Source organism: Scatophagus argus, chromosome 18 (assembly GCF_020382885.2).
Source record: "Scatophagus argus isolate fScaArg1 chromosome 18, fScaArg1.pri, whole genome shotgun sequence".
Lineage (NCBI taxonomy): Eukaryota > Metazoa > Chordata > Actinopteri > Scatophagidae > Scatophagus > Scatophagus argus.
This window is the reverse complement of record NC_058510.1, coordinates 1,081,371-1,104,369: the sequence shown is the minus strand read 5'-3', so window position 1 is coordinate 1,104,369 and position 22,999 is coordinate 1,081,371. Positions and strand designations below refer to the sequence as shown.

At 47.5% G+C, this 22,999-nt stretch overlaps 1 protein-coding gene across 3 annotated transcripts in view; it reads right to left on the bottom strand.

Annotated features, from left to right (window-relative positions):
- The window catches only part of abca4a (ATP-binding cassette, sub-family A (ABC1), member 4a), a 29,435-nt gene continuing 6,436 nt past the window's right edge, over window positions 1-22,999 (bottom strand). For 2 of the 3 annotated variants that reach the window (XM_046371839.1, XM_046371841.1), the window contains exons 8-51: window positions 21,819-21,908; window positions 19,969-20,203; window positions 19,481-19,620; window positions 17,006-17,122; window positions 16,259-16,456; window positions 14,542-14,747; window positions 14,289-14,465; window positions 13,948-14,170; window positions 12,922-13,143; window positions 12,512-12,716; window positions 12,335-12,412; window positions 12,041-12,238; window positions 10,901-11,078; window positions 10,680-10,811; window positions 10,420-10,559; window positions 10,189-10,326; window positions 9,474-9,652; window positions 8,999-9,101; window positions 8,664-8,869; window positions 8,246-8,300; window positions 8,028-8,108; window positions 7,170-7,345; window positions 6,774-6,898; window positions 6,548-6,646; window positions 6,284-6,473; window positions 6,087-6,181; window positions 5,886-5,918; window positions 5,654-5,759; window positions 5,496-5,570; window positions 5,247-5,416; window positions 4,490-4,667; window positions 4,244-4,359; window positions 3,526-3,673; window positions 3,306-3,429; window positions 2,896-3,025; window positions 2,661-2,781; window positions 2,509-2,571; window positions 2,314-2,420; window positions 2,081-2,222; window positions 1,737-1,871; window positions 1,538-1,641; window positions 1,369-1,461; window positions 1,011-1,260; window positions 1-907 (exon numbers count right to left, since the gene is read on the bottom strand). In XM_046371839.1, the coding sequence (XP_046227795.1) occupies window positions 788-907; window positions 1,011-1,260; window positions 1,369-1,461; window positions 1,538-1,641; window positions 1,737-1,871; window positions 2,081-2,222; window positions 2,314-2,420; window positions 2,509-2,571; window positions 2,661-2,781; window positions 2,896-3,025; window positions 3,306-3,429; window positions 3,526-3,673; window positions 4,244-4,359; window positions 4,490-4,667; window positions 5,247-5,416; window positions 5,496-5,570; window positions 5,654-5,759; window positions 5,886-5,918; window positions 6,087-6,181; window positions 6,284-6,473; window positions 6,548-6,646; window positions 6,774-6,898; window positions 7,170-7,345; window positions 8,028-8,108; window positions 8,246-8,300; window positions 8,664-8,869; window positions 8,999-9,101; window positions 9,474-9,652; window positions 10,189-10,326; window positions 10,420-10,559; window positions 10,680-10,811; window positions 10,901-11,078; window positions 12,041-12,238; window positions 12,335-12,412; window positions 12,512-12,716; window positions 12,922-13,143; window positions 13,948-14,170; window positions 14,289-14,465; window positions 14,542-14,747; window positions 16,259-16,456; window positions 17,006-17,122; window positions 19,481-19,620; window positions 19,969-20,203; window positions 21,819-21,908 (6,201 nt within the window). In that variant the 3' untranslated portion in view covers window positions 1-787. The remainder of the gene's footprint in view (window positions 908-1,010; window positions 1,261-1,368; window positions 1,462-1,537; window positions 1,642-1,736; window positions 1,872-2,080; window positions 2,223-2,313; window positions 2,421-2,508; window positions 2,572-2,660; window positions 2,782-2,895; window positions 3,026-3,305; window positions 3,430-3,525; window positions 3,674-4,243; window positions 4,360-4,489; window positions 4,668-5,246; window positions 5,417-5,495; window positions 5,571-5,653; window positions 5,760-5,885; window positions 5,919-6,086; window positions 6,182-6,283; window positions 6,474-6,547; window positions 6,647-6,773; window positions 6,899-7,169; window positions 7,346-8,027; window positions 8,109-8,245; window positions 8,301-8,663; window positions 8,870-8,998; window positions 9,102-9,473; window positions 9,653-10,188; window positions 10,327-10,419; window positions 10,560-10,679; window positions 10,812-10,900; window positions 11,079-12,040; window positions 12,239-12,334; window positions 12,413-12,511; window positions 12,717-12,921; window positions 13,144-13,947; window positions 14,171-14,288; window positions 14,466-14,541; window positions 14,748-16,258; window positions 16,457-17,005; window positions 17,123-19,480; window positions 19,621-19,968; window positions 20,204-21,818; window positions 21,909-22,999) is intronic. The other variant, XM_046371842.1, reaches the window with a different exon arrangement.

Here is a 22,999-nt window from a genome sequence, read left to right as displayed (position 1 = left end):
CACACTTAAAGGAAAACTTTATTTGACACGATGCTCCTTTCAGAAACATCAGATTTGTGTCAGCTTCCTCTAACGACACCAGGTGCTGGTCCAAAGCGCAAAAACTGACCAGGACTCTGGTGATATAAAAATATCACAATGTGCAGGAAGAGGATTTTGTAAAAATGGCCATGACTATATCCTGCTAGCAGATTTCTTCTTTAGCAGACTGCGCTTCAGTTAAAGCTGCATGAGTAAAGTGCTGAGACTACGCTTCTCTGAGTGCTCATTTCACATCATTTCTAAACAAGGCAAAAAAACAAGAAAGTGCTTGGCATCTGAAGCAGAAAAATACGGACATGTGCGTTCTTCACCATGCACCTCAGTCACAACCCGCTGAACCGTTTCAAATATCAACCACAGTCACGGTCCTTCTTACGAATCTAAAGCTCTGTTTCATTTAGTTTGCAAGGCCTACAAGGTGAGCAGCAGAACGTGGAACATACAGCAGGCACATAAATGCTCCAGCCCTCTAAACCGCTTCACTGGAAAAACAAGCAGAGCAGGTGCAGTGTGGCCATCGAGTGTCTGCCTCCTTCAGACCGCACAAACAGACTGGACAACCGGTTCGTTCTTTGGGTTTTTAGTAACCCAAAGCTGATCATTGTGATTCGCTGGCCTCAGAGCTTTTCTGTCACATCTGAAGAGGAGGTTCGATGCCAACTGACTTCAAGTGTGAAGCACACACACACGTCCACAGGCTGCAGTCTCTGAATACAGTCGTCCAGTGGAGCTCACCAAGCTAAGTTCACTTCCCCAAAGACTTGATGGGTGTGGTGTCAATATATCGCTGCGCCCCGGCGGCTTTTGGGTGCAGAACTATCGTGTCATCCTCTCTCGACTGTTGCTTGGCGAAATTCACAAAAACCTACAGAGACAGAGAAAGATCAGGATCAACATGTTGTCCCAAACAGCTGCAATGATACTGTTTCATTCCCATTCAAAAAGACACTGTTGTGCTCTCCTGTGACCTGATCCAGGGTGGTCTGTGACACCGAGTAGTCCTCTATGTTCAGCTTGTCTTTGTTAGCCAGGACCATTTGAAAGATCCTGGCCAGGGAGGAGGAGGAGATCTTGTACTGCAGAGTGTTGTGGTGTTTCTCTCTCTGGATGCAGCCGGGGAAGGTGCTCTCCATGAACGCCTCGGCAGGGTTCAGGTCTGGTGCGCAGCCGGGCTTAGCCGCCCTGATCTTCATGGTCACCACGTAGCCGTCACCAAACCTACGTCCACATTGCAAAACCAAAATCAGAACCTCTGTGCAACGCAGACTGGACTTTGTGTCCGCTATAATTTAAACTGTTTTTAAATCTGACACGTGAATGACTGACTTGTATTTGAGATGCTGAATGGTTCCCAAACACTTAAACGATCCGTTAACCATGATAGCTAAGCGGGTGCACAGCGCCTCACACTCCTCCATACTGCGAAGACAGATGAGCACATTAGAGCTTAAATAGTAAACATGCATGTAGACACACAGTGAGACAGTGAGGTTACCTGTGTGAGGTGAGGACCACAGCTCGCCTGTCCTGAATGACACTCATGATGGAGTTCCACAGGAAGCGTCTGGAGAGCGGGTCCATACCTGTGGTGGGCTCGTCCTGGTGTGCAGCAACAACAAACACATGAACACTTAACCCTGCTCGCACCAGTCCATCCTAAACCCTGAAGTCCAGGTGACGAGTGTTGGCCTCACCAGCAGCACCAGCACAGGGCAGCCTATCATGGCGATGGCTGTGGAGAGCTTCCTCTTGTTACCGCCACTGTAGGTCCCAGCGGTCCGGTCTGCGTCCTCAGGCAGTCCCAGCTTCTGGATGGCCCACTCTGCCACCTGAACAGCAGAAGAGTGGAAGGTAATGAATGCACCACAGATGGGCAGATTTAAGCTTAAAGTTTGTATTCTCAAACAGGTTACATACGACGATGAACCCAACGTGATTCTATGATTGGTGGACTTTATGAGAGGAAATCTGGCATCGCACTGACATTTTACAGCACCGCTTGCACCTCACTGAAATGATTTACTTCCTGGCATCTCACCCTGCTGATCTCAGCCTCCGGGACCCCACGCAGACGGGCGTACAGGTGCAGGTGTTCTCGACCTGTCAGCAGCTCGTCGATGGCGTCAAACTGGGGGCAGTACCCCATGTTCTGGTGGACATCCAGGATGTTGGTCAACACACTGACCATTTAGGGGAAAACACAAACAGTAAGCGCATACGTCAAACTCCACATCGGTTACATGCTGTTGGTATAAACAACACATCACTGACCTGTGGCCAGCGACCGACGCCTCTCCTGAGGTGACGTCGATGTCTCCGGTCAGCATCTTAAATGTTGTGGTCTTCCCTGCCCCGTTAACCCCCAGGAGTCCAAAGCACTGCAGAGGATCGGGACACAAAGCTCGAGAGATGAACAATAAAGTGAGCAGAAAGTTTCCTCTGTGGAGGAAATTTAGCGACACAAACCTCTCCAGGTGACACCCCGACACAGATCCGGTCCACGGCGGGGACGACTGTTCCCGCATACGTCTGGCAAGGCAGAGTGAAATGACGTTAACAAAGATGGCCGGGTGTTATGAGGACTGGCTTGTCAGACCTTCAGAGTAAAGGAGTCTCACCTTGGACAGGTCTCGGATGCACAAAATGTCGCTGGTTTTGTCGCTCTTACAGATTCGCTCCCTTTCCTTTGCCACATCTCCATCCTCATCCACCACAGGAGGCTTTGGGCAATCTGAAATCCTGCCGACGGAGAAACAACTTCAGCTTGTTTTACTGCAGCACTTTACAAGACGTGTTGTAACGTGCGAGTTAATCCTAAATGTGGTTTTCTCACTCAGGCTCCACCACACTGACCAGTGATCCAGGAAGAAACGGTACTGGAAGAGGATGTTGAGGATGAAATAGACGAATCCCTCAAGAGCCATGCAGAAGAGGTTCTTCCCAATAAAGTCCCAGTGGTAGGGGTCGGGACTGTAGTCCTCACCTGAGTACACAAGCATCAGTGAATGGCACACCTTTCGGTCACACTTTTTAATAACGCGGGTGTTTTTGTTGTGAGATCAGGAAATTTTTGAATCAAAAAAAATCTTGAATATATTCTGCAGGTAAATCAGCAGTAGTAAATGTACTGCAATATGCAGTAATTATATCAATGCCCTCTTCACTGCTACAGCAGGTGTTGCTGGGCGGTTGGCGTGTGAGCGGGAGTCTTGACTGTGTCACAGCCCTGTGAGGAACGTGAGGACGCGTGTGTCGTGTCTCACCAAAGCGGGCGTAGACGTCAGTCACGGCCTGATTCACGGCCATGTCGATGAGGCCTCGACCCAGGCAGTAGTGTGGGAAGATGAGCAGCACGGTCTTCAACAGCTGATTGAGCTTGTACAGAGCCTGGACACACACACACACACACACACACACAGTTAGGGTGATGTGGAAGGTGCGAGGAGGACACAGATTTACAGGGACAAACAGCTGTGGTCTCACCGTGGTGCCCTCGAAAAGGTCCAGGATGAAGGTGATGGCACTGCTGTTGATGCCGATGAAGAGGTTGATACATGACAAAGAGACGTACGCTGTGCTGGGGACACTGAATATGAAGGACATGGGGTACATCATGGGTGTGACAGACCATCTGGGAGAGACAGACAGAGAAAAGGAAAAGGCCTTATGAACCAGCTGTGGACGCTGCCTTGTAATCAGCTTGTTAAGTCCAAATGAAAATGAGACACGGGAATGAGTGTGATTTGGATGATATTTACCCACGCAACTCCGTACAAAGACTGTAGACTTTTTATACACTGAATCTCGGTTACAGTTCAAAAGCCAAAATCACACACATTTGGGCTGGCTGATGAAAGAAAATCTACCCACGTGTCTGAGAAAGTCAGAGTCGACCGAGGCGGCAACACAGCGGATCATCGTGGGAACAGAAATCCTGAGTTACCCTGCTGTCAAAAACCAGCCAGCTGCTGTGCAGTCAATTCAAGTAGGAGGTTTTAAATTTCCTTTTGACAGAGAGATGATTTGTGCTTGGTTTTGTCAATATTTCCCAAAAACACAGACTCTGCGGCTAACTGAGGAAAGCTGGAGCTTATGATGTCTAATTGTGTTGTTTCCTACAGTGCACAGATGTGAACATACTGAGTTATGGACAGTGTCAACACTTTCAGACAGTCAGACTGTAGTGGAGACATAAACGTACCCGTAAAGCATGAGCAGAGCGGTGAGCGGTTGGAGGTTGGTGGGTGAGGTGTAGCACTTCTTGTCAAAAAAGATGAAAATTTCCACCACCATTGCTGCGCTGATGGAGTAATTGACCTGGAGGAAGAGCACAGACACAGTCGGTACTGACGTCCACACAGCTGTGGTGTCTTCTTCTGAACGCCCTTGGCTGCTGACACTGTCAGGACTTTGGGTCACATCTCATAAGGCAGCGGGGTCACTGTACCATGTCCCAGAGGAAGTTGGCCATCCAGTAGACCAACGGACTGACGCCACTGACAAACTGCAGGTGTTTGGCCTGGGTGACCCTCTCCTGGATCAAATAGAGGACAAAACTGGCTGGGACGAAAGACATGGCAAAGATGACACAGATGGCCACCACTGCATCCACTGAGGCGGTCAGGCTGAGGACAGAGGAAACAGTCACAGATGAAGACTTAGCTGCAGCCTGCAGACGGAGGCGAGGGTCAGCGTCTTTGGTCCACCCAGCACGGTCTGGTTTGTTTAACTGACGGACCTAAACGTCGAGTACAAGATTATAACAAAAACATAACCTGACATTTATTTATGTTGTTCCCCTCACGACTTGGAAGCTAAGTAACCTTTCAGTCCTTTATGAACTGACTGCGTTGTTTAATCCTGAACAAAATCCAAGCCAGTGAACTCAAAGTTTAACCCTGGCCAGATAGACCGATGAAAGCACAACGTGTGGGACTAAGCGTTCCACAGTGAAGCCCCGCCTTCTGCAGCAGGTATTTAAAATTATCAGCTACAACATCAAGAGCAGATGTTAAGACATGTAAGAAAATGCTGTTAGTGTGATCTGGAGGTGTGATCTTGCACAAACTTTCATACGGAGGCGAGTCAAACCACAGAAGGCAAAACTCCAACTATCAACTATGTGACATCACAGATTGATCTTGTCATGAGTCACACACTGATTCGACTTGTCAGAAACTCCTGACTGAGTGGAGGTCACTCACACGGTGATCTCAGAGAGCTGTTCTTTGGTGAGGTTCACAGGGTGGTTGATGGCGGTGATTCCATATTCGTCCAGGTGAGCTCCTTTGGGCAGGTTTGCACGCAGGATGGCGTTGTTGGCCACGTTCATGAAGGAAACCATGGAATGCCAGCCCTTATTGTTGTACCACACCTGCGGAAATGATGTACAGCTGATTACAAAGTACTGCAATCTGATCACAGTGATGAAGCTTTTATCTGTCTGGACTGACCTTGACATTGTTTTGCGTCTCCATGTACCTGAGGAACGTCCCTATGTCCTTCAGCGTCTGTTTGGAGTATTCGCCCTGCAATCAAAAATTTGAGGTGCTATTACAAAAGAGATCACTGCAGAGCAGGTGGTAAACACACGGGAACATTAGCAACACACCCCGGTGACATTGAGCAGTCGTCCCAGCTGTGCTGCTACGTCCCGGATGGTCTCTGGCTGCAGAGTTAACACAGGAAGCTGCCCTCCCACTGATATGCCGCCATACCTGGAAAGCACAGAGAAAATCCTGCTGACACGGCCAGAGCTCTGCCTCAGAAACCACATGAAACAGCCCCTTTAGGACCTGACTCTAATCTGGCGATGAAGCAGATGGGTACAAATGTGAAATTACCTTTGTTCATTCACCCAGTATTTGCTCTTCAGGCTGGAATGTGAGAAAGAAAAATGCTTAAATGCCACAAGAAGCCATACAACTTTTCAACAAGCTTCTACAAGTTTTTCACATTGGCAGTACAGTACACTTTCAGTTACACGTACGCAAACACTACAAGTTTCTTTTTTTAGCTCAAAGCTGGTGCGAAGGATCTTGTACCTGGTTCTGATGAGGCTTGGGTAGGTCTTCACCAGGTAGTCAGAGATGTTCCTGCCTGTCAGGTCCATGAGAACATCTCCTGTCGACTGGATCCTCTGATGCACAGAACAACACACAAGAGAGTGAGGAAGGAAGCCGTGACTCAACTCCCATAATCCCTCACTGCTTACACTACTTGTAGGGCCTCGACCACCCACCTGTGGAGGCGGCAGGCCTCCAGCTCCCTCAGGACACAAAGGGAGCATGGTCAGTTTCCTGGGTGTGCTGCACTGGCAGTCTGGAGACGGTCTGAGGGAGGTCCACTCTGGGCCGGCCAAAATCTCTATGAGGACGGGGTTAACCAGCGCCATCTCCCACTCCGTGGTGATGTTGTTACAGGGGAAGTCTCTACCGGAGGGACAGACTCATGAAATCAACCAAAACAGCACAGAGGACAGTCTGAATGTGTGAGGGTGACTCACTCTAGTGGTTCATCTGCCATGCAGCGAGTCCCAAAGCCAGGCTTGTCCAACAGCACTTCACCAAAATATCTCATCTGAGCATCCATAGGACGCTCATTACTGCAGTGGACAGAATAATAATATGCACATCACTATGCCACAGCCAGAGAATTTATTTGGAGACCTTTTAGCTATTTTCATCATCAAGTCTCCTGAAGCTAAATAAAGTTTGCTGACCAGCGCCCACCTGAAGAAGGTGTACTGTCTCCCATACATCCAGGGGCTGAGGGTCAGACTTGGATACTCTCCAAAAGGTGGAACAATCAGAGTGAACGTCAGCGCCAGGAACACAAAACTGGCAGGCAGCACAATCTACCAAAGAAAGAGGCATGAATGCAATTTAGTCTCACACAGCCAGATCTGACTAAGAACCACACAAAATCCACCACGGTCAGGTGAGGATCGAGCCTCAGGTATGTCTCGGAAAATTAACTCTAACTCAGAAACTGAATACATAACTGAGTCAAGGACATCTGCTGATTCACTGTCTTCCAGTTCTGTCAGATATTCACCAACTCATAGCAACAGCTCAAGCATAAAATGCTGCTATGAATCCTGACAGTGTGGCTTTGGATTGGATCACCTGGGCAAAGAAGTCCTTGTAGGATCGTGTCGCGTGATGCAGCCTCTTGATCAGCAGAGCGAAGAACTGTTTGATGGTCAGACACAGACCTCTGACCTGGTAGGATCCCCTGCCGGCGCCGCCTTCAGGGACATCGCCCGGACCCGGGCCCTCAGCATGAGGAGCCCCGTCCGTCTCTGGAGGACAGAGCTCAAGTCAAAACATGCTCATTCAGTGTGAATGCCAGACTGAAGAGGGCAGCCAGTCAGCCAAGCGCGTTTAGTCTTCTGCGAGCCGTGATCACAAAGCGTTTACCAGCAGAGCTCTACTCGCCCGAGGGATTTGATTCATGACGTTACTGGTGCCGAAGCTCTCTGCACTACACTGCTGTCGGGAGAAACACTTTGCCAAAATTATCGGGGAGGGACTGAGAAATGTTTAAAAGAATAGTCTGATATTTTGGGAAATAAACTTCCACAGGAAGACTGATAACACTTGGCTGGTCAGTCAGCTTAGCTTTGCACAAAGAATGAGAACAGAAGAAGACAGCTGGCCTGGCTTTGTCCAAAAGAGCAACGACACGCTGTGGTTTACTTCAGGAACACTAACTTCCTGGAGTTTTGTTCTCACCTGAGGTACTGCTAGACACATTTTGTTCCCTTTGTACAGAGCCAGGCTTGAACAATCTCAGCATTAAGACTGTTTCCCAAAATGTCAAACTATTCCATTTATCTCTCAGTTGACCTTCACATTTTATTTAAGGTTGAAGAGGTTTCGTCTTACAACACGGTCTGTAAACCACGTTTAACGACAGAAGTTGCATGTTTTTCCCACAGCAGCAGCACGCGTCCAGAGCTGCGAGCTGAAAGCTAATGTCACCTTCTGGTGGCTCCACATCAACTGCCACTCGGTTGAGTCCACAGAGACTAGCTCGAGAGATCTGCTGCAATGATCTGTTGTCTGAGAGAGTTACAGAACGGGATACAAAGGATTGTCGGTTCACATGATGAGGGGTAGAAGAAGAAGAAAAGAGGACACACAGCTACACAATCAGACAAATCAACAAACAAAAACTTTGTGCTGTTTGTCTTTTATACCTCGTATGCATTTCCTGTTGGTTGCGTTCCCATCAGCAGTGACCTTTAGGAAGATCTACAAGGAAACAGCTCATTTTATTGTCTGGACCCAAGATGAACAGATGCTGCTGATTATGAAGCCTCATGAAACAGAGCCTCATCACTGTGAAGGTGAAAGTCAGCCAGTGACAGATTGCCTCAGTAAGTCTCTCCCTGCTTTCTTTTGTACCTTCTACAAAAATTGCAGCTTAGGCCAGAAAATGAAAATATCATTTGTATTTCTCTAACTAAGAATCTCCCTCATTGTCACTTTGATCTATTGTCTCATTTCTTCAAGTCTTCAGATTTCAATACAAACATGTTAAAGCGAATCACTTTAATAAATCACAACTGCATCTGGTTGTTAAATACGAGCATGATCATTATCGCGTCCACGCACCTCCTCCAGAGATGTGTCGGACACGCCGAAGCTGCTGAGGCCAATGTCCACCAGCGTCTCCTCCAGCTCCCTGAAGAGGCTCGCGTAGGCCCTGGGCTGGAAGTTCCGGTTGGGCAGCAGATACGTGAGCTCCTGGCCAATGACCTCGATGAGTCGCGCCTGTGGGACGTGATGATGGACCAGGGCCGTGATGCTTTCCATGTTACCTGGAGGTGAGACGTAGAGGATGAGTCTGCCTTAACTCCAGCAGATACGTTCAACATTTAGTAACATATGGCACAATGGGCTTCACTATGAGGCCTGGTTTGCAGAAACGTGCCCGGGTTGGATCTTACCGTCCATCTGTCTGTCTGTGGTCGGGCTCTCCTCCTGGTTCACTTTAAACTTTGAACACTTTGAACATTTACAGGAGCAGTCGTCAGTGCAGTCACAGCTGGCCTGCAGGACACAATGTTACAGGAAACCATCATTTACTTTTTTTTTTCTATCACTTGAGCATGAAATCTGCTCGCCCTCATTTACATACAAACCACAGAAGCCACATAAACCACCAAATAAACCATCTAACTAAAACATGAAATGTTATCCCATCTGTTTACACTACCACTCAGATAAAAACATATTTATTTAATTATTTATTATCCAGGGTTTCCAGCCTAATGCTGCTCCATCTACTGTTCCAGCGAGACGTGAATTAAATTCTGGCTGTGTATTAAGTCCACCAAATTTACGATCTCAGTTTTAAAGCCACCACACTGCACCGTTTATATCCTAATTCTCACAAACAGACACGAGGCTCCGTTTTCCCACCTTCGGAGCGTCCTGTTTCATGCGTCGTACAAGAGTGAGGTAGAAGCCAGCACCAAAGCAGTTCTTGAGGAAGATGGGAGAGCCGCAGCAGTAGAGGCGGCCCTGAGAGATGATGGCCACCCTGTCGCTCAGCAGGTCGGCCTCGTCCATGTGGTGGGTGGACATGATCACAGTGCGCCCTGCGACACGGGACAGAGAGGACATAAAGAGGGGAACAAGGACAGACGTTTGATGAGGCTTGGAGAAAGACAAGCTGCTGCTTTGGTGCCCTGCTGGCAAAGTTCAACAATTTAGAAACTTGATAATGAAACTTCAAAGTATTCAAAATATGACTGACAGGCTGTGGTCGTATGAATTATGGTCCCTTAATGAAATATCTTCCAGTCAGACACTTCAGCCGACTACACATGTTTGACAGTATAAAATAAAATAAATTCATAATTAGAAGTGAAAGTGGAATAATAGTAACAACTGGATTAATAAAACGTAAAACCAGTGCTGTGTACAACACATTTTAAGGTGCATGAAGACTACAGTTAGAGCACAATATAAAACAAAACTCAGTGTAAGCAAAGCTCAGCTAACTTCAGGAGCGACTGAAGACGTTATGTGTCTGCTGATAGTGGAGAACACGTTATGTTAATCTGCCCTTGTGAAGGACCCCAGCCACAGCAGGGTGCCATACCCTCCTCCAGCCAGCAGGGGTCAGTGTTACCTGCACGGTATTTGAGCAGCAGGTCCCAGATGGAGCGTCTGGAGTAGGGGTCCACGCCTGAAGTGGGCTCATCCAGGATCACCACCTTAGCCCCCCCGACAAACGCCAAAGCAACTGACAGCTTCCTCTGCATGCCCCCTGCATCATCACATACACATATCAGTGTGTGTGTGTGTGAGTGTGTGTGTGTGTGTGTGCATGTGTGTGTGTGGTTGGAGCATCCAGACACACCTGAGAGGTTCTGGGTCAGTTCATCCCTCTTGTGAGGAAGACCCAGATCCTGCAGCATGTTCTCCACCTCCTCCTCGGCCTCCGCGACTGGCCGTCCTTTCAGCAGCGAGTAGAAGAGGATATGCTCGGCTACAGTCATGCTGAGAGAGGACACAGAAGGAAGGGGAGGCCAAAATCCAGCTTACACTGCAAGAACATTTTTACACTCTGTGGACCAAGAATAAGAGTTGACTTGTATTCTCAGTGTGTGAGTCACATACTGCTGGAAGAGGATGTTGTGTTGAGGGCACATTCCCAGAGACAGGCGGATGCTGTCCATGTCTGTGCGGATGTCCTTGCCGTAGATGGTGGCCGTCCCTGAGGTGGGAGGGAACATACCTGTCAAGATGGACCTGGAACACAGACAGACAGAGGGAGAGTGAACCAGGCAGCGTCATACTGACACTGCAAACGTCAGCTACAAAGAATCTGCGTGACGCACATGGTGGTGGTCTTCCCGGCCCCGTTGTGGCCAAGAAAGGCAGTAATCTGGCTCTCATAAAAGTTGATGCTGAGGCCATCGACAGCCGGTCTGAGGCTGCTGCCGAACACCTTGACCAGGTCCTGGATGCAGACACCTTTCACCAGGCCAGCTGGCTCAGCTTCAAAGAACTGCTGACCTGCACGCACAGAAGACAACCGCTTGGAGTGAATACTGCTGCTGGACTGCTGAGTCTTTACAAAGAAAAACAAAATCGAGCAAGTTAATAAAATGTTCAGCCAAAGCACAAAAAGTGACAATCACATCAACGTTTTGTTTGTTTTTCCAAATGTGTCTGACAGAAGGAAGACACACATGAGACCAGGGCATTGGAGTTGTCATGACTTTGGTTGTTACCTGTGTTATTTTGTAGTTCACCCCCTCAGGTGTTATGCCTTACACTTCCTGTCTGTTAGTTTCACATGTCCTTTCCTTCCCGGTTTAATGAAGTCTGTGTTTTCCTTCACTCTGTGCCGGGTTGTCCTCTTACCTCATGTTGTCAAAGTGCTTTATCTGGACCTGTTCTGTTTTGGATCTTTGCTTGTTCCTTGTTGGATTTGTTTGCCCATCTTGACTGACTTCATCGAGTTTTGACCCTCACCTGCCTCATCACTCTATAGGCTTCGTGTTGTCGAACTGCATCAGTCCTGCCCCCGTTAACCTGCATTTTGGTCCCGCTTCTTGTTTCCCTGTCCTCTGCTTGCACAAAGTGTAACAGGAATGCCATACGGTGTGAAGAAAACAGTTTCCATTACTTATTAACTGAACATCAAACTGTGAAGCTCGCAGCTATGTGTGCTTGTACAGCAAGTGCAAACACACTCAAGGCCGCCGAGTTCCCACACAGAGCATCTGATTGGCAGGGAGGGAAAGTGAGAGCAAACAGAGAGGAGGCCTCCATCCTGAATGGAGGTCGAGTGTTTGACTTAATGAAATATGTAATTGCGTGTGGGATTATGTTGGAGTTTGTTCTCTGCGAGTCAAAAATGAGTTGAAAGATGCAGGTAGCAGCTCTAATGTATAGCGAAATCATGACAGAACCGAATTTAACACATTTCTCCCCCTCTGTACTCCTTCAAAACGTGAAGAATACGTCAGTACCGTCTTCCTCCTCGGCCTCCTTCTCCTGCCTCTTGCGTTGGTCCTGGTGCTCACACGAGGCCGTCTCCTCCAAGGTCCTGGCTTTCTCCTGGTGCTGGTTCTCCTCCTGCTCCTCCTCGTCTGTTTTCTGCTGCTCTCCTTCTTCTTTGTGTACCAGATTATCGAAGGCCTTTTTATCCGACCCCAGTTTGTTGTTTCCTGTGGAGAAAAAATTTAACTCAGAAATTTGTGTATTAAGGCACTAGTTAACAAATAGTCCCAGCTCTCTTGGTTTTACAAATAATCATACATCACCTGAGGCTGGAGCCACACTGTTGAGCCAATAACAGGGCAGAAAGGGGAAGTAAAATGGTCGACCAATTCCATACTCTCCTATGGAAAAAACGGGTAATACAAGAGCAGAAAATACGTAAGTGAATTAAAATAGTGTGAGTTTTAACCAAAGCCTTCGCGTCTCTCTGATGCACTGACCAGGGAAGACGTTGTCCAGGTACCAGGCTAGCACAGCGTACAGCACAGTGTCCAGGCCCATCATGCAGATGGAGGTGAGGAAGGAGAACTCGTCTCCCTCCAGAGGGCTGGTCTGGATGTTGTCCCACTGCAGACCCAGGCCCTGCTCTTCGTACCGCGACAGGTATTCCGTCCCAAAGCCAAAAGCCACCTGAGACAGCAGACTCTGCGGGAAGAAGCAATACTTCAGCCGAACTTCAGTTATTCAGTGTTCTGGGACAACTAAGGAGCAGCACCTAGCAGCGTCTTAAACACGTTTGATGAAATCAGTTCCTGTATCTGATAACACAGGTGGGAGGGGTGAAGTGCACAGGACGGCATGTTGTCAGTGGCAGCGTGTTCAGAGGGAGAAGTTCAGCTGTGACACCCACCACCAGCATCTTCATGTCCTTGGTGATGCGCTCTTGCCAGGCGAAGCAGAAGATGTGCGGGAGGTAAAGGGTGAAGTAAACGATGCCGCAGCAGGCTGCTGCCAGGTTGGCCTGGTTGAAGAAGACGCTGAAGAGGAAGCACTGCATGATGGTAGCCGTAGTGAAGGCGAGCAAAAAGAGGAAGAGGATGACGGCGTTGCTGTAGTTCAGGACCCTTCCTCCCTGTAGGCCAGAGACAGAAACAACCAAAAACTGATTTAACATTGACTTAAACTCAGTAGCACTGTCAGATTCACGTGACATCCTCACTCTCTATAATCATATACCAAACTGTCAGTTCTGTTTAAGCTCGTTCAGCTCAGACACCTGCAGACACCAGCTGGGATTAAGATGTCCGCTCATCACTCCCCAGCATCTCTATGTAAACATATCTGCTGGCAGCGACGAGGTCGGAGCACAGATCACTAAATCTGTTCTGCTGCTGTAATGTTTCAAGCATGAGTTGTCTGACTGAAAGGGCATTAAAGTTAGGAGAGAGATTTTTAGCCAGCTTTCAGACAGTTTTCCATGTGAAATAAGGGCCAATAAGTCCCACACCGGAGACATGCAGTGGATTATCTGTGGGTTATGTTGGTCTAAAATGCTGCCTTACACGTATCATCCACTAGAGGTCACAACAGTCCATCTCCCTGCAAACAGCTGAGCCACGGGCTGACAGCAAAAGATGACTTGTTCATTTTTGCAGAGTACAACAGTTAATCATTGACCCACCTGTTCTTGCAAAGTCGCTGACAGAATTCCCATGATGTCAGGCTGTTCACACATTCTTCCATTAATGATTTATAGTTATATAATCAATCAGTCGCTATAATCAATTAATTATTACAAGGAAAAAGATAATCATTCACAGTAAAAGACATTTACACAGGTTAACCTCATCAGAGAAGCACCGAATTAATCATTAAAGACTCATTAGCTTCACAGGTGGATTTGATGTTTCTGGTTTCTAAGAAAAGCCTCCCTCACCATGATGATGGCGGTGAGCAGCGCGGTGCTCGTGCCCATCATGACAAAGCTGTCAATGAACCAGGTGGACCAGATGACGCCGTTGGTCACCCCCATGGCCTTCAGTGTCTCCTTCAGTCGCAGCTCCTTCTCCAGGACGATACTCTTGACTGTCATGGACACAGAGTAGACCCAGGCCAGCACCATGAAGATGGGGAAGCAGCGGTTCAGTGTCAGCATGAAGCTAGACAGAGAAAGGGAAGCACAAATAAGATGGAGGAGGTAACATAATGTCAGCAGCGAGTTGCGTCATGTAAAGTGTGACTGAACTGTTTAAAGTGACTGTCGTGCCTTCCACTCACAGATCGTCCACGTAACACGGGTAGGGCATCTGCTGCAGGTAGACACCCAGCGGCCACTCCTTTCCTGTCTGAGTCTTGATGATCCCGTGCTCTATTATGTCCTGGAGGTAAGCAAAGCCGCCCCAAACGTAGCGGAGGTCATCCATAGGATCGGCTCTGGGGCCAGGGTCCCAGTACCTGATCAGTGCACACACATTTAGTGTCCATCATCATCATACTAAAGCCATCATTTCCACCTGACTCTGATTCTCACCTGTCTTTGATCTTATTGGTTCGCTCCACTGCATCGATATCCATACGGATCTTGAACTTAACATGAGGCGGGACATTGGTGGTCCATGGGTACATGTTTAAGAAGACAAGGCCCGCCCAGAACTTGCTGTCCTCCAACAGGTCCAAAGCCTGATGAGTGATAGTGTCCTCGTCAGGCAGCGCCACAAACTTATCCAGGATCACACACTGCGTGAAGGAGAATAGAGAGAGAGAGGCGGCCATACAGACACACAGGCATTAAACCAACATCTGAGTACTAAGAACAATTCACTGATAAGCAAGTCATATTCACCACCTTAGTTTAGTGTGCTAACATCCTAACATTTGTTAATTGGCACTAAAAACAGCTGACAGAACTTGACTGGCCCACACCTGATCTCAGCCTCATCCAACACCTTTGGGATGGGAGATTGTGAGCCAGGCCTTTTGGTCCAACATCAGTGTGTGACCTCACAAATGCTCTACTGCATGAATGGGCACAAATTCCCACAGAAACACTCCAACATGTTGTGGAAAGCCTTCACAGAAGAGTGGAAGCTGTTAGAGCTGCAAAGCTGTCTGTGTGTTTACAATGAGACGTCATTAAAGTCCCTGTTGGGGCGATGGTCAGCTGTCCCAATACTTTTGTCTATAGACTGAGTGATGCTGCCACAGCCATGACACCTGCATGGCTAAAAAGAGCTGCCAGTGCTGCTTTGAGTCACAGTGAGCCCCACTCACCCACATGTGCAGTGACACCTCAGCTGTGGTTGTCTCTTCCCTGCAAAGTGTGTCTGATGTAGCCATTCATCGTAGGCTGAAGGACACAGGGAGGGAAACGGTCCAAAAACAACAATTTACCCCTGAAATCGTCACCCCCCTTAAACCCCAAAACATGTATAACATAGATAAAGCACACACAGTGCAGTGCAAACACAGACATGCATGTGTTTACATTCACAGTGTACACTAAACATGCCAAAGACCGACCCTTAATTCACATTCACCTCCCAACAGCGGACCCACTGTGTGGTTTGGAACGCATGCATGCCACCAACGTGCAGCCAACCAGCCGTCCAGCCCACGGTCTTTGTGGTCGCTTTATAAAGGATGGTGGATGGAGTGACAGCTGTATCTAATCGGCCTCAGTCGTTCCCACTCTCCCTGTCACACTCAAGTGCGGTAAGCTTCAACTCGGACAAAAACAAAGAGCACCAACCATCCGCCCAGCCGTGCCCCCCCCCGTCACCCCCTTGGTGTGACAGGCCTCTCATCCCGATTAGCCTGAAAACTTTGGCCCACTAAATGTGGAGGGTCCTCATGAGAGAAGATATGAGATGTTATTCTGTTTTGTACCCTCCTCTCCGTCAGCAGTAAACAAAAGAGACGCGACAGGTGGGTTGCTGTTCTGGCTCTCGCCCACTTGGTTGGACCGCAGAGTCTCCGGGTGGTGCTGAGCACATAGTGGTTAGACAAAGGGTCAAAACCTGTGCTTAATTGGATTACTTCCCGAATAGGCCTGAACTTGAGCTTGACCTCTCAGGTGGAGTGAAATGTGAAAAACAGTCCACATTCTTTCTGCCAAACAATCTGACGCCCTCCTTGGGCTCGTCAGTACATTTCAACATGCCAGTCAGTGGTGTCTGAGAGCCAGGGGTTCTCACCTTCCACGAGGTGAAGGAAGAGCTGAAAGGATCTTTTGGTGAAACACCACTCACCTCTCCATACTGGTTGAGCATCCGGATGACCCGGTCAGTGAGGTTGAAGACGTCCCGCCAGTCGAAGTCAGGCATGTCGGCTGGACGTTCGTCCGCTGGGCCGTTGTGCAGGAAATTGAGGATGTGTTTGGAGGAGAACGGCGCCTCCTCTAGAGTCCTGTCAATGAAGTCCATCACGGACGGATTGCGGATGGTGTCCTGCAACAAGAGGAAATAAGGGAATAAACTTCATTAAGAGCAAGACCTTTTCGTCTAAGGAAGATGTTGCTTAGACACAAGCAGGAACACAATAAACACAACAAGTAAACCCAGAGAGAAAAAGAAAGAAAAGATGGCAAATGTGACATAATGAGGAAGAATGCTAGAGGAATGCGAGTGAGGACAAAAAAACGTAATAGATGGGCGGGGATGACGGAGGGGACAGATGGAAAAGGGAAAGAGATGGCATATTTTGGTAAGATAAGGTTCTATATTCAAGCAGGAAATTGTGTGACCTCAGTTAAAAAAACAGCAGCGAGGAAAAGATCAGGATAAAACAACAACAACAGCATCAATCAGCTCGTTGTTTGTGTTCGGGTGTCAGAAGCAACAGTTCCTGATCATGTCTGCTGTATGTGCCTCCAAGTTACGTTAAATAAACTCCTTGCAGACAGTCTTGTGTTTTGTTCACACGCACATAAGCTGGTACACTCACTTTACACATGTCATCATAAGGTCATCTTAAGGTCTACTGTGTTCTTGTCCTACCCGGATCATCTTGACTTGGACTCCATCTTGGAAAAAAGCCCAGATCTGAGGCGCCACTTCCTCCCAGGCCTTCCCCATCGTCCTCAGCCTCTCCAGCTCCTCAAATGTGGTGTTTGCCTACAGGAGACATGGAAACATGTCTGTGTGTGTGTGGAGTGAGGGGAAATAATTATCAAAAATAAACAGGCCTACATTCTGACACTCACTGCGTCTGTCTCAGCATTCAAAAACAGACGTTTGGCACACATGTGCAGGTGAAATGAAAAATGTGCACACGTGTCCACAACATGCAGAAACTCAAACGCACACGTTGTCACAGTTGTCCTAATCTGCTGCTGCATGCCATTCCCACATCACACTCTCTGTGAAAACAGGCTCTGCAAAGACTACACACACATTCTCACACAAAGAATTCCTGCCGGCCTGTTCAGATAACCAGCAACTGTGCAACAAACGCGCCCTGAGCCAAATCGTCAAATATTTACTGCACGCTTATCGTCGAAACCTGTGTGTGTGGGTACAGTGCTTTGTGTGGCCAACACCAAAGGCTGGCTATTTCAGTATTCGGTCATGTGCAGTGGGGGATGAAAGCTCTCGAGAGTACACCCAATTAAACGCCTTCCCCTTGTGTGTGTCTGATTCCGGGTGACAATGGGGACAATGGAGCCGGGGTGACAATGGAGGCCGTTGGTGACAACCGGCCGAATGCATTCAGCCTGCCCAGTGAATCCCAGTCAGGTTCCCACAAGTGAGTGCTTCCTTGTTCCCCTGAGGCAGTTTGAAACAGCAGGCGAGAACGGGGGGACGGGGATGGGGACGGGGACGGGGAGGGGGCTCCTGGAGGTGATTTCTGCAAGGCGTCTTGTAGCTGCCCAGCATGCAGGGTACTGGTGCCTGACTTAGCACATACCTACAAGTGCTGCAACAAAGTGAGCACTTGTAGCAAGCTGAGCTCCACAAGTCTTATCTACCAAACTCAGTGAGCACTTGGCACAGTCAGGATCATCATACAAAAGGTAACTAACTGCTTGTGATGAAGAAAAACGCCCTCACAAACACGCTGTTCCAGACTTCATACATGCTTCAATATTACATTGCATAACATTGTTGTCAGTGGTCATATTGCTGTTTTTGTGTATCACTGGTGCCAGCAAAACCCATTTGAACAGAACTGAATTGGTTTTCACACGTGACATTGAGTGGCAGACATAAGGATGAGTTCAGTGTTATCGTTCTGTTGTCATATGAGGATAAAAATGCACTGATGATGCAGGAGATGTTAGGTTGTTGCATTTAAATGAAATGAACCTTTTTCATTTTTAAGATTAAGTTTTGGAGGGATCTAAATGAACATATGAAAGCCAATCCTGTTGTCCCCCTCCTGTACCCAACAACACAGTGAACCTATGGATACTATAAATGAATACAAGGCCAACGCAGTATCACAAATGGATAATCTGTGATTAAACCTATTAATGAATGCCAGTGACTGGGTCCGACTTCCTGGGTGAAATCCACTCTTACACAATTTATGTAAGAGGTTTTACCACTCATACAGACATTCGTTAAGCATGTTTTTAATTGTCTCTCAATATCACAGAGCGTTGGGCCAGTGTTTGACTGTAACGTTGTACAAACTGTGTTCCTGTACTGTGAAGTTTTTACTGAGGGAGGAGCAGCCGCTGCCATTTTAAAGAATTTAATGTAGTGACTTCCTTCTGTAAAAACTACGTCAAACACACATTACAGAGTTTATATTCTTACACGTGTGGAGGGGATCTTTGGGAGCGACAGCATAATGTTTGAATGCACCGAGCTTCTCTTGGAGTTTGTTCTGAAATAAACAAATCGCAGCGCCTACAGAGGTCAAGTAAAAAATTAACCCCTTACTTATCACTGGCTGCTATTAAGATGCCAATCTGAGGGAAGAGGAAAACAAAGAAGGCTTTTAAGGTTAGGGAAGAGAGGAAACACCAGAATGTGTGTGTGTGTGATCACACATCTTTAAGGGCTGCTTACATAACAGTGAAAAGGGTCATGGCGCCAGTCGACTGTGTGGTAGCCACCACAAACTGATCAGCTTGTGCGCTTCCATTGCAGCCAAGTCATCCATGACTGCTGCCCCCCTGAGGGGCTTTGACCAACACGTATCGACATCTATAGACACAAAGGGCTGGACATGACAGGAGGCAAGCTGATCCCCTTCAGAGGGTAGGTGCTTTGTTCACTGGAACAGGCTCGCTTTCTCCAAACAAAATCAAAGATATGGACAGAAAGCATGTGCAGGTGGTTGAGTTTAACTCCAAACTCCTCACGCTTCTTTAGATGCCAGCTTTATCTTTGTTTTTTCAATTATCCTCCAAACTACTGAGTTCTCCCACAATTTTTTCAAAACAACCCCTGAAAAGTAAAATGTCTTATTCACTGTGTATTCAACTGGTGCCACGAGTCCACCATGTGACCAGTGCTGCTTACATTTCGTATGATGTGCCTGACAGCCGGCGAGTCAGGGGCGTAGAGGATCCGCCCCATCAGCATGGGCTTCACTGAGTTCCACACAATCCTGGTGGCAGGGTCAGACTCCAGCTCTTTCATCAGATCGTTGCAGAAAGGAGCTGCAGGGAGCGAAGAGGAGGTGGAAATGGTAACTGAATAAACAGTCATATAGAATAAACATCCCACAGCATCTCCGCAGCACCGCTGGGGACGACGGACCCTGCAAAACATCACATCCTACTACTTTGTGTCTGCCAAATGTCATCTGTTTTGGTGTTTTGTTCACTACTGTTTATTACAGTTGATGTATTGAAGTGTTACAGTTCAAACCAAGTGAGAGTCAAACTCGTCCAGGACGTCCACTGATGTGTAACACAAATTAAAGGAGGACAGAGACATTTTGTCTCAGCCTGAAAGCCTGATACTGGGACATGCCAGCTCTGACATCTGACAGAGGCTCCACTTACTGCTGCTGTTATCGTAGGTGTAGCGGCTCTGCGCCCTGCTGCTGCTGATGCCCAGGAAGGCTTTGTAGTTATTGTCCTCGTACCAGTTGAAGGAGGTGACTCTGGAGAAAGCGCCCTCAGTGTATCCACACACCAGGCTGGAGGCGGCGGCCATGACCTCCCTGAAGGTGAGACCGTCCTGGAAGAGAGGAGTGATGACCTGGAGAAGCTCCCTGGAGCTCTTCCTCTGGTACAGCTGTGGAGAGACAAGAGAGGGGCGACAGAGAAGGATCGATTTTAAAATCACAGTGCTTCTACTCCACAGATATGTGGAGTAGAAGCACGAGTCCATGATGATGAAGAGCCCAGAGTTCTGCCAGTAAAAGTCAGGTGGACCACAGAGACTTGAAGCACACAATGAGAAAAAAATCTGGTACGCTGATATGAAGTCAGGTCAAATATAAAATCAAACACTGCGCTTTTCATTGACGTATCTTTGTCATTAGCATTCATTAACTCTGGTTGGACTCTGGTTCAAACAATTTGGTGTCATGTATTCACTGCAGCTCTGATGTCACAGAACATCCATCCATCCATTTTCTATACCGCTTATCCGTCAGGGTCGCGGGGGAGCTGGAGCCTATCCCAGCTGACTACGGGCGAGAGGCGGGGTTCACCCTGGACTGGTCGCCAGTCAATCGCAGGGCCAACACAAAGACAGATAACCACACACTCTCACCTAGGGGCAATTTAGAGTAGCCAATTAACCTAATGTGCATGTTTTTGGTATTGTGGGAGGAAGCCCGAGAACCCGGAGAAAACCCACGCAGGCACAGGGAGAACATGCAAACTCCACATAGAAGGGCCCAGACCGAGATTCGAACCTGGAACCCTCTTGCTATGAGGCGACAGTGCTAACCACTGCACCACCGTGCCGCCCTGTCACAGAACAAACTATTTGAATTTAGCCAGATAAACTGAAGAATTATGTGTTTCTTTATATTATCTGGAAAATACATTGACACAAAGCTGAAAATAGAGCTACTTCTCCCCCTCTCCTGTCTCTGTCCATCTCCCTGTGTCTCCTCTAAAAGGAGGTTTTTCGTCTCCACTGTGGCTGAATGCTGACTCAGTGTGGGGTTTTGCCCTGGGACCTGTTTCTCTCTGATTCTCTGCTTTTTTGTGAATGTGTTGTTTACACACCTGTAAAATGTCTTGAGATAACTCTGTTATGAATTGGCACTTTAAACAAAACTGAATTGAATTGAACTGAATTGAATTGAACGGAATATGTGCCACTAAATGCTTCACTCTGCACCTTAAAAAGGTGAGCGATGACTCATCACACTGTCTGCCTGTCTGTCTGTCACTGAGACAGAGACGAGCGTCTTGCCAACAGGATGTCGGACCGTCAGCTGCACTAAACATCCCATGGAAACATCCACAACAAACAAAAGTGTCTCCACACACCCTCTTTAAAACACACATACACCACAGATTACCTGGATACAGTAAAATACAGTAAGTCATAGACTCTGAACCGAATCTGCTGCTCATCCTCTAAGTCAGCTTAATACAAAACGCTGAAGAGAAAATGTTCTTACGCTGACTGACAAACACACACTGTGCTGATTTCACCTGTTCTTACAGCCTCGGCGCTGTTTCCACTGAGATGGTCCCATAATGATGATGTATGTGTTTTTGAGGTTGAAGAGGCCTGTTCTGGATTTAGCCTTCCTCATACGCACTAAATGACATCCCCCTGCTGTCTGTGTTTGCGTAAAAACTCAGGCAAGAGGAAGCAACTGTTTCCTGACGTCTTAAAATAGCAGGCGATGAACTTTTGAGCGGAGCCGCAGGCTGAGCCTTACCACTCGCAGCTTGTCCGAGGTGGCCGAGACGACTCGTACCCAGAGACGAATGTCAAGTCCTTCAGAGTGATTGTCCAGCACGAGAGGAAGCTGGAAAGGAAACACAAAAACTTTCTTGCAATGTGAATACTTATACACTGACATCCAAACAAACTTTATCATAAACAGATTTATAAATTAATTTATCTGATCACCATGGGGGGGTTTGATGATATAAACGTGATTTAGTGGAGCGAGAACACGGTCATTCACATCTCTGCTAGGAACTACTTTCTCTTGAGGATCTGCTGGTTTGCCCAGAGATCCTGAAGCCAGTTCACAACACAATGGGCTGAAAGTCCAGGAAACAGGCTGAGGCCAAGACGCAGAGCCGGCACAGGAGACATCTGTCCCTAATATACATACATTCAGCCAATCAGAGCGCAGAGAGCACAGACAGATACTGGACAAAAAAAGGCCAAAGTTCCTCAAGACTTTCAGCTTTTCAGCTCTTTGCAGTCCAGCCTCTGTAAAACAAACAAGGCTTCCCTAACTCACTTCACTGAGACGAGCATGAAATTTATCTTTTCATATCTTTCCTAATCCATATCGTCCATTAGGATAACATCTAAACGTGTGAATGTTGGGCTCTCTCTATTTACAACTTAATTAAAGAGTTTGGTCTAGACCTGCTCAAATTGGAAAGTGTCATGAGATAATTTTTGTTGTGAATTGGCGCTATATAAATAAACTGAATTGAAAATTGAATTGAATTTTCTGGTGGGTCTCGTCGCTCTGAACTCCCCTGATGCAAAGGTGATTTTGCACCCAGCATTCAGGGAAGAAAATCCAGACATTTAAAGACTGCAGGAGAGCTCACATTATCTAAACACTGACATGTCCCTGCAGTCTGGTGTGTATCAGTCAGACTAAACAGGCAAGAAAATTGAGAACAGGAGACTGCAGTTTGCAGTAAGAATCTTCATTATGCAACAGCACATCATTATGTGAATGCAAATCACGGCTTGGCCTGCACCCTGAAGATTTTCTCACCCTTGGGTGGAGGGAACATAACTGAATCACACAGTATGCAGTAATTAATCGAGTTTTCTATAATTCATCTACATTCTGAAATGACTTCATGAGACATTTCCATATGCTAAAGCAAAGAGCTGCTGTGTTTTCTGCAGTGCTCCAGACAT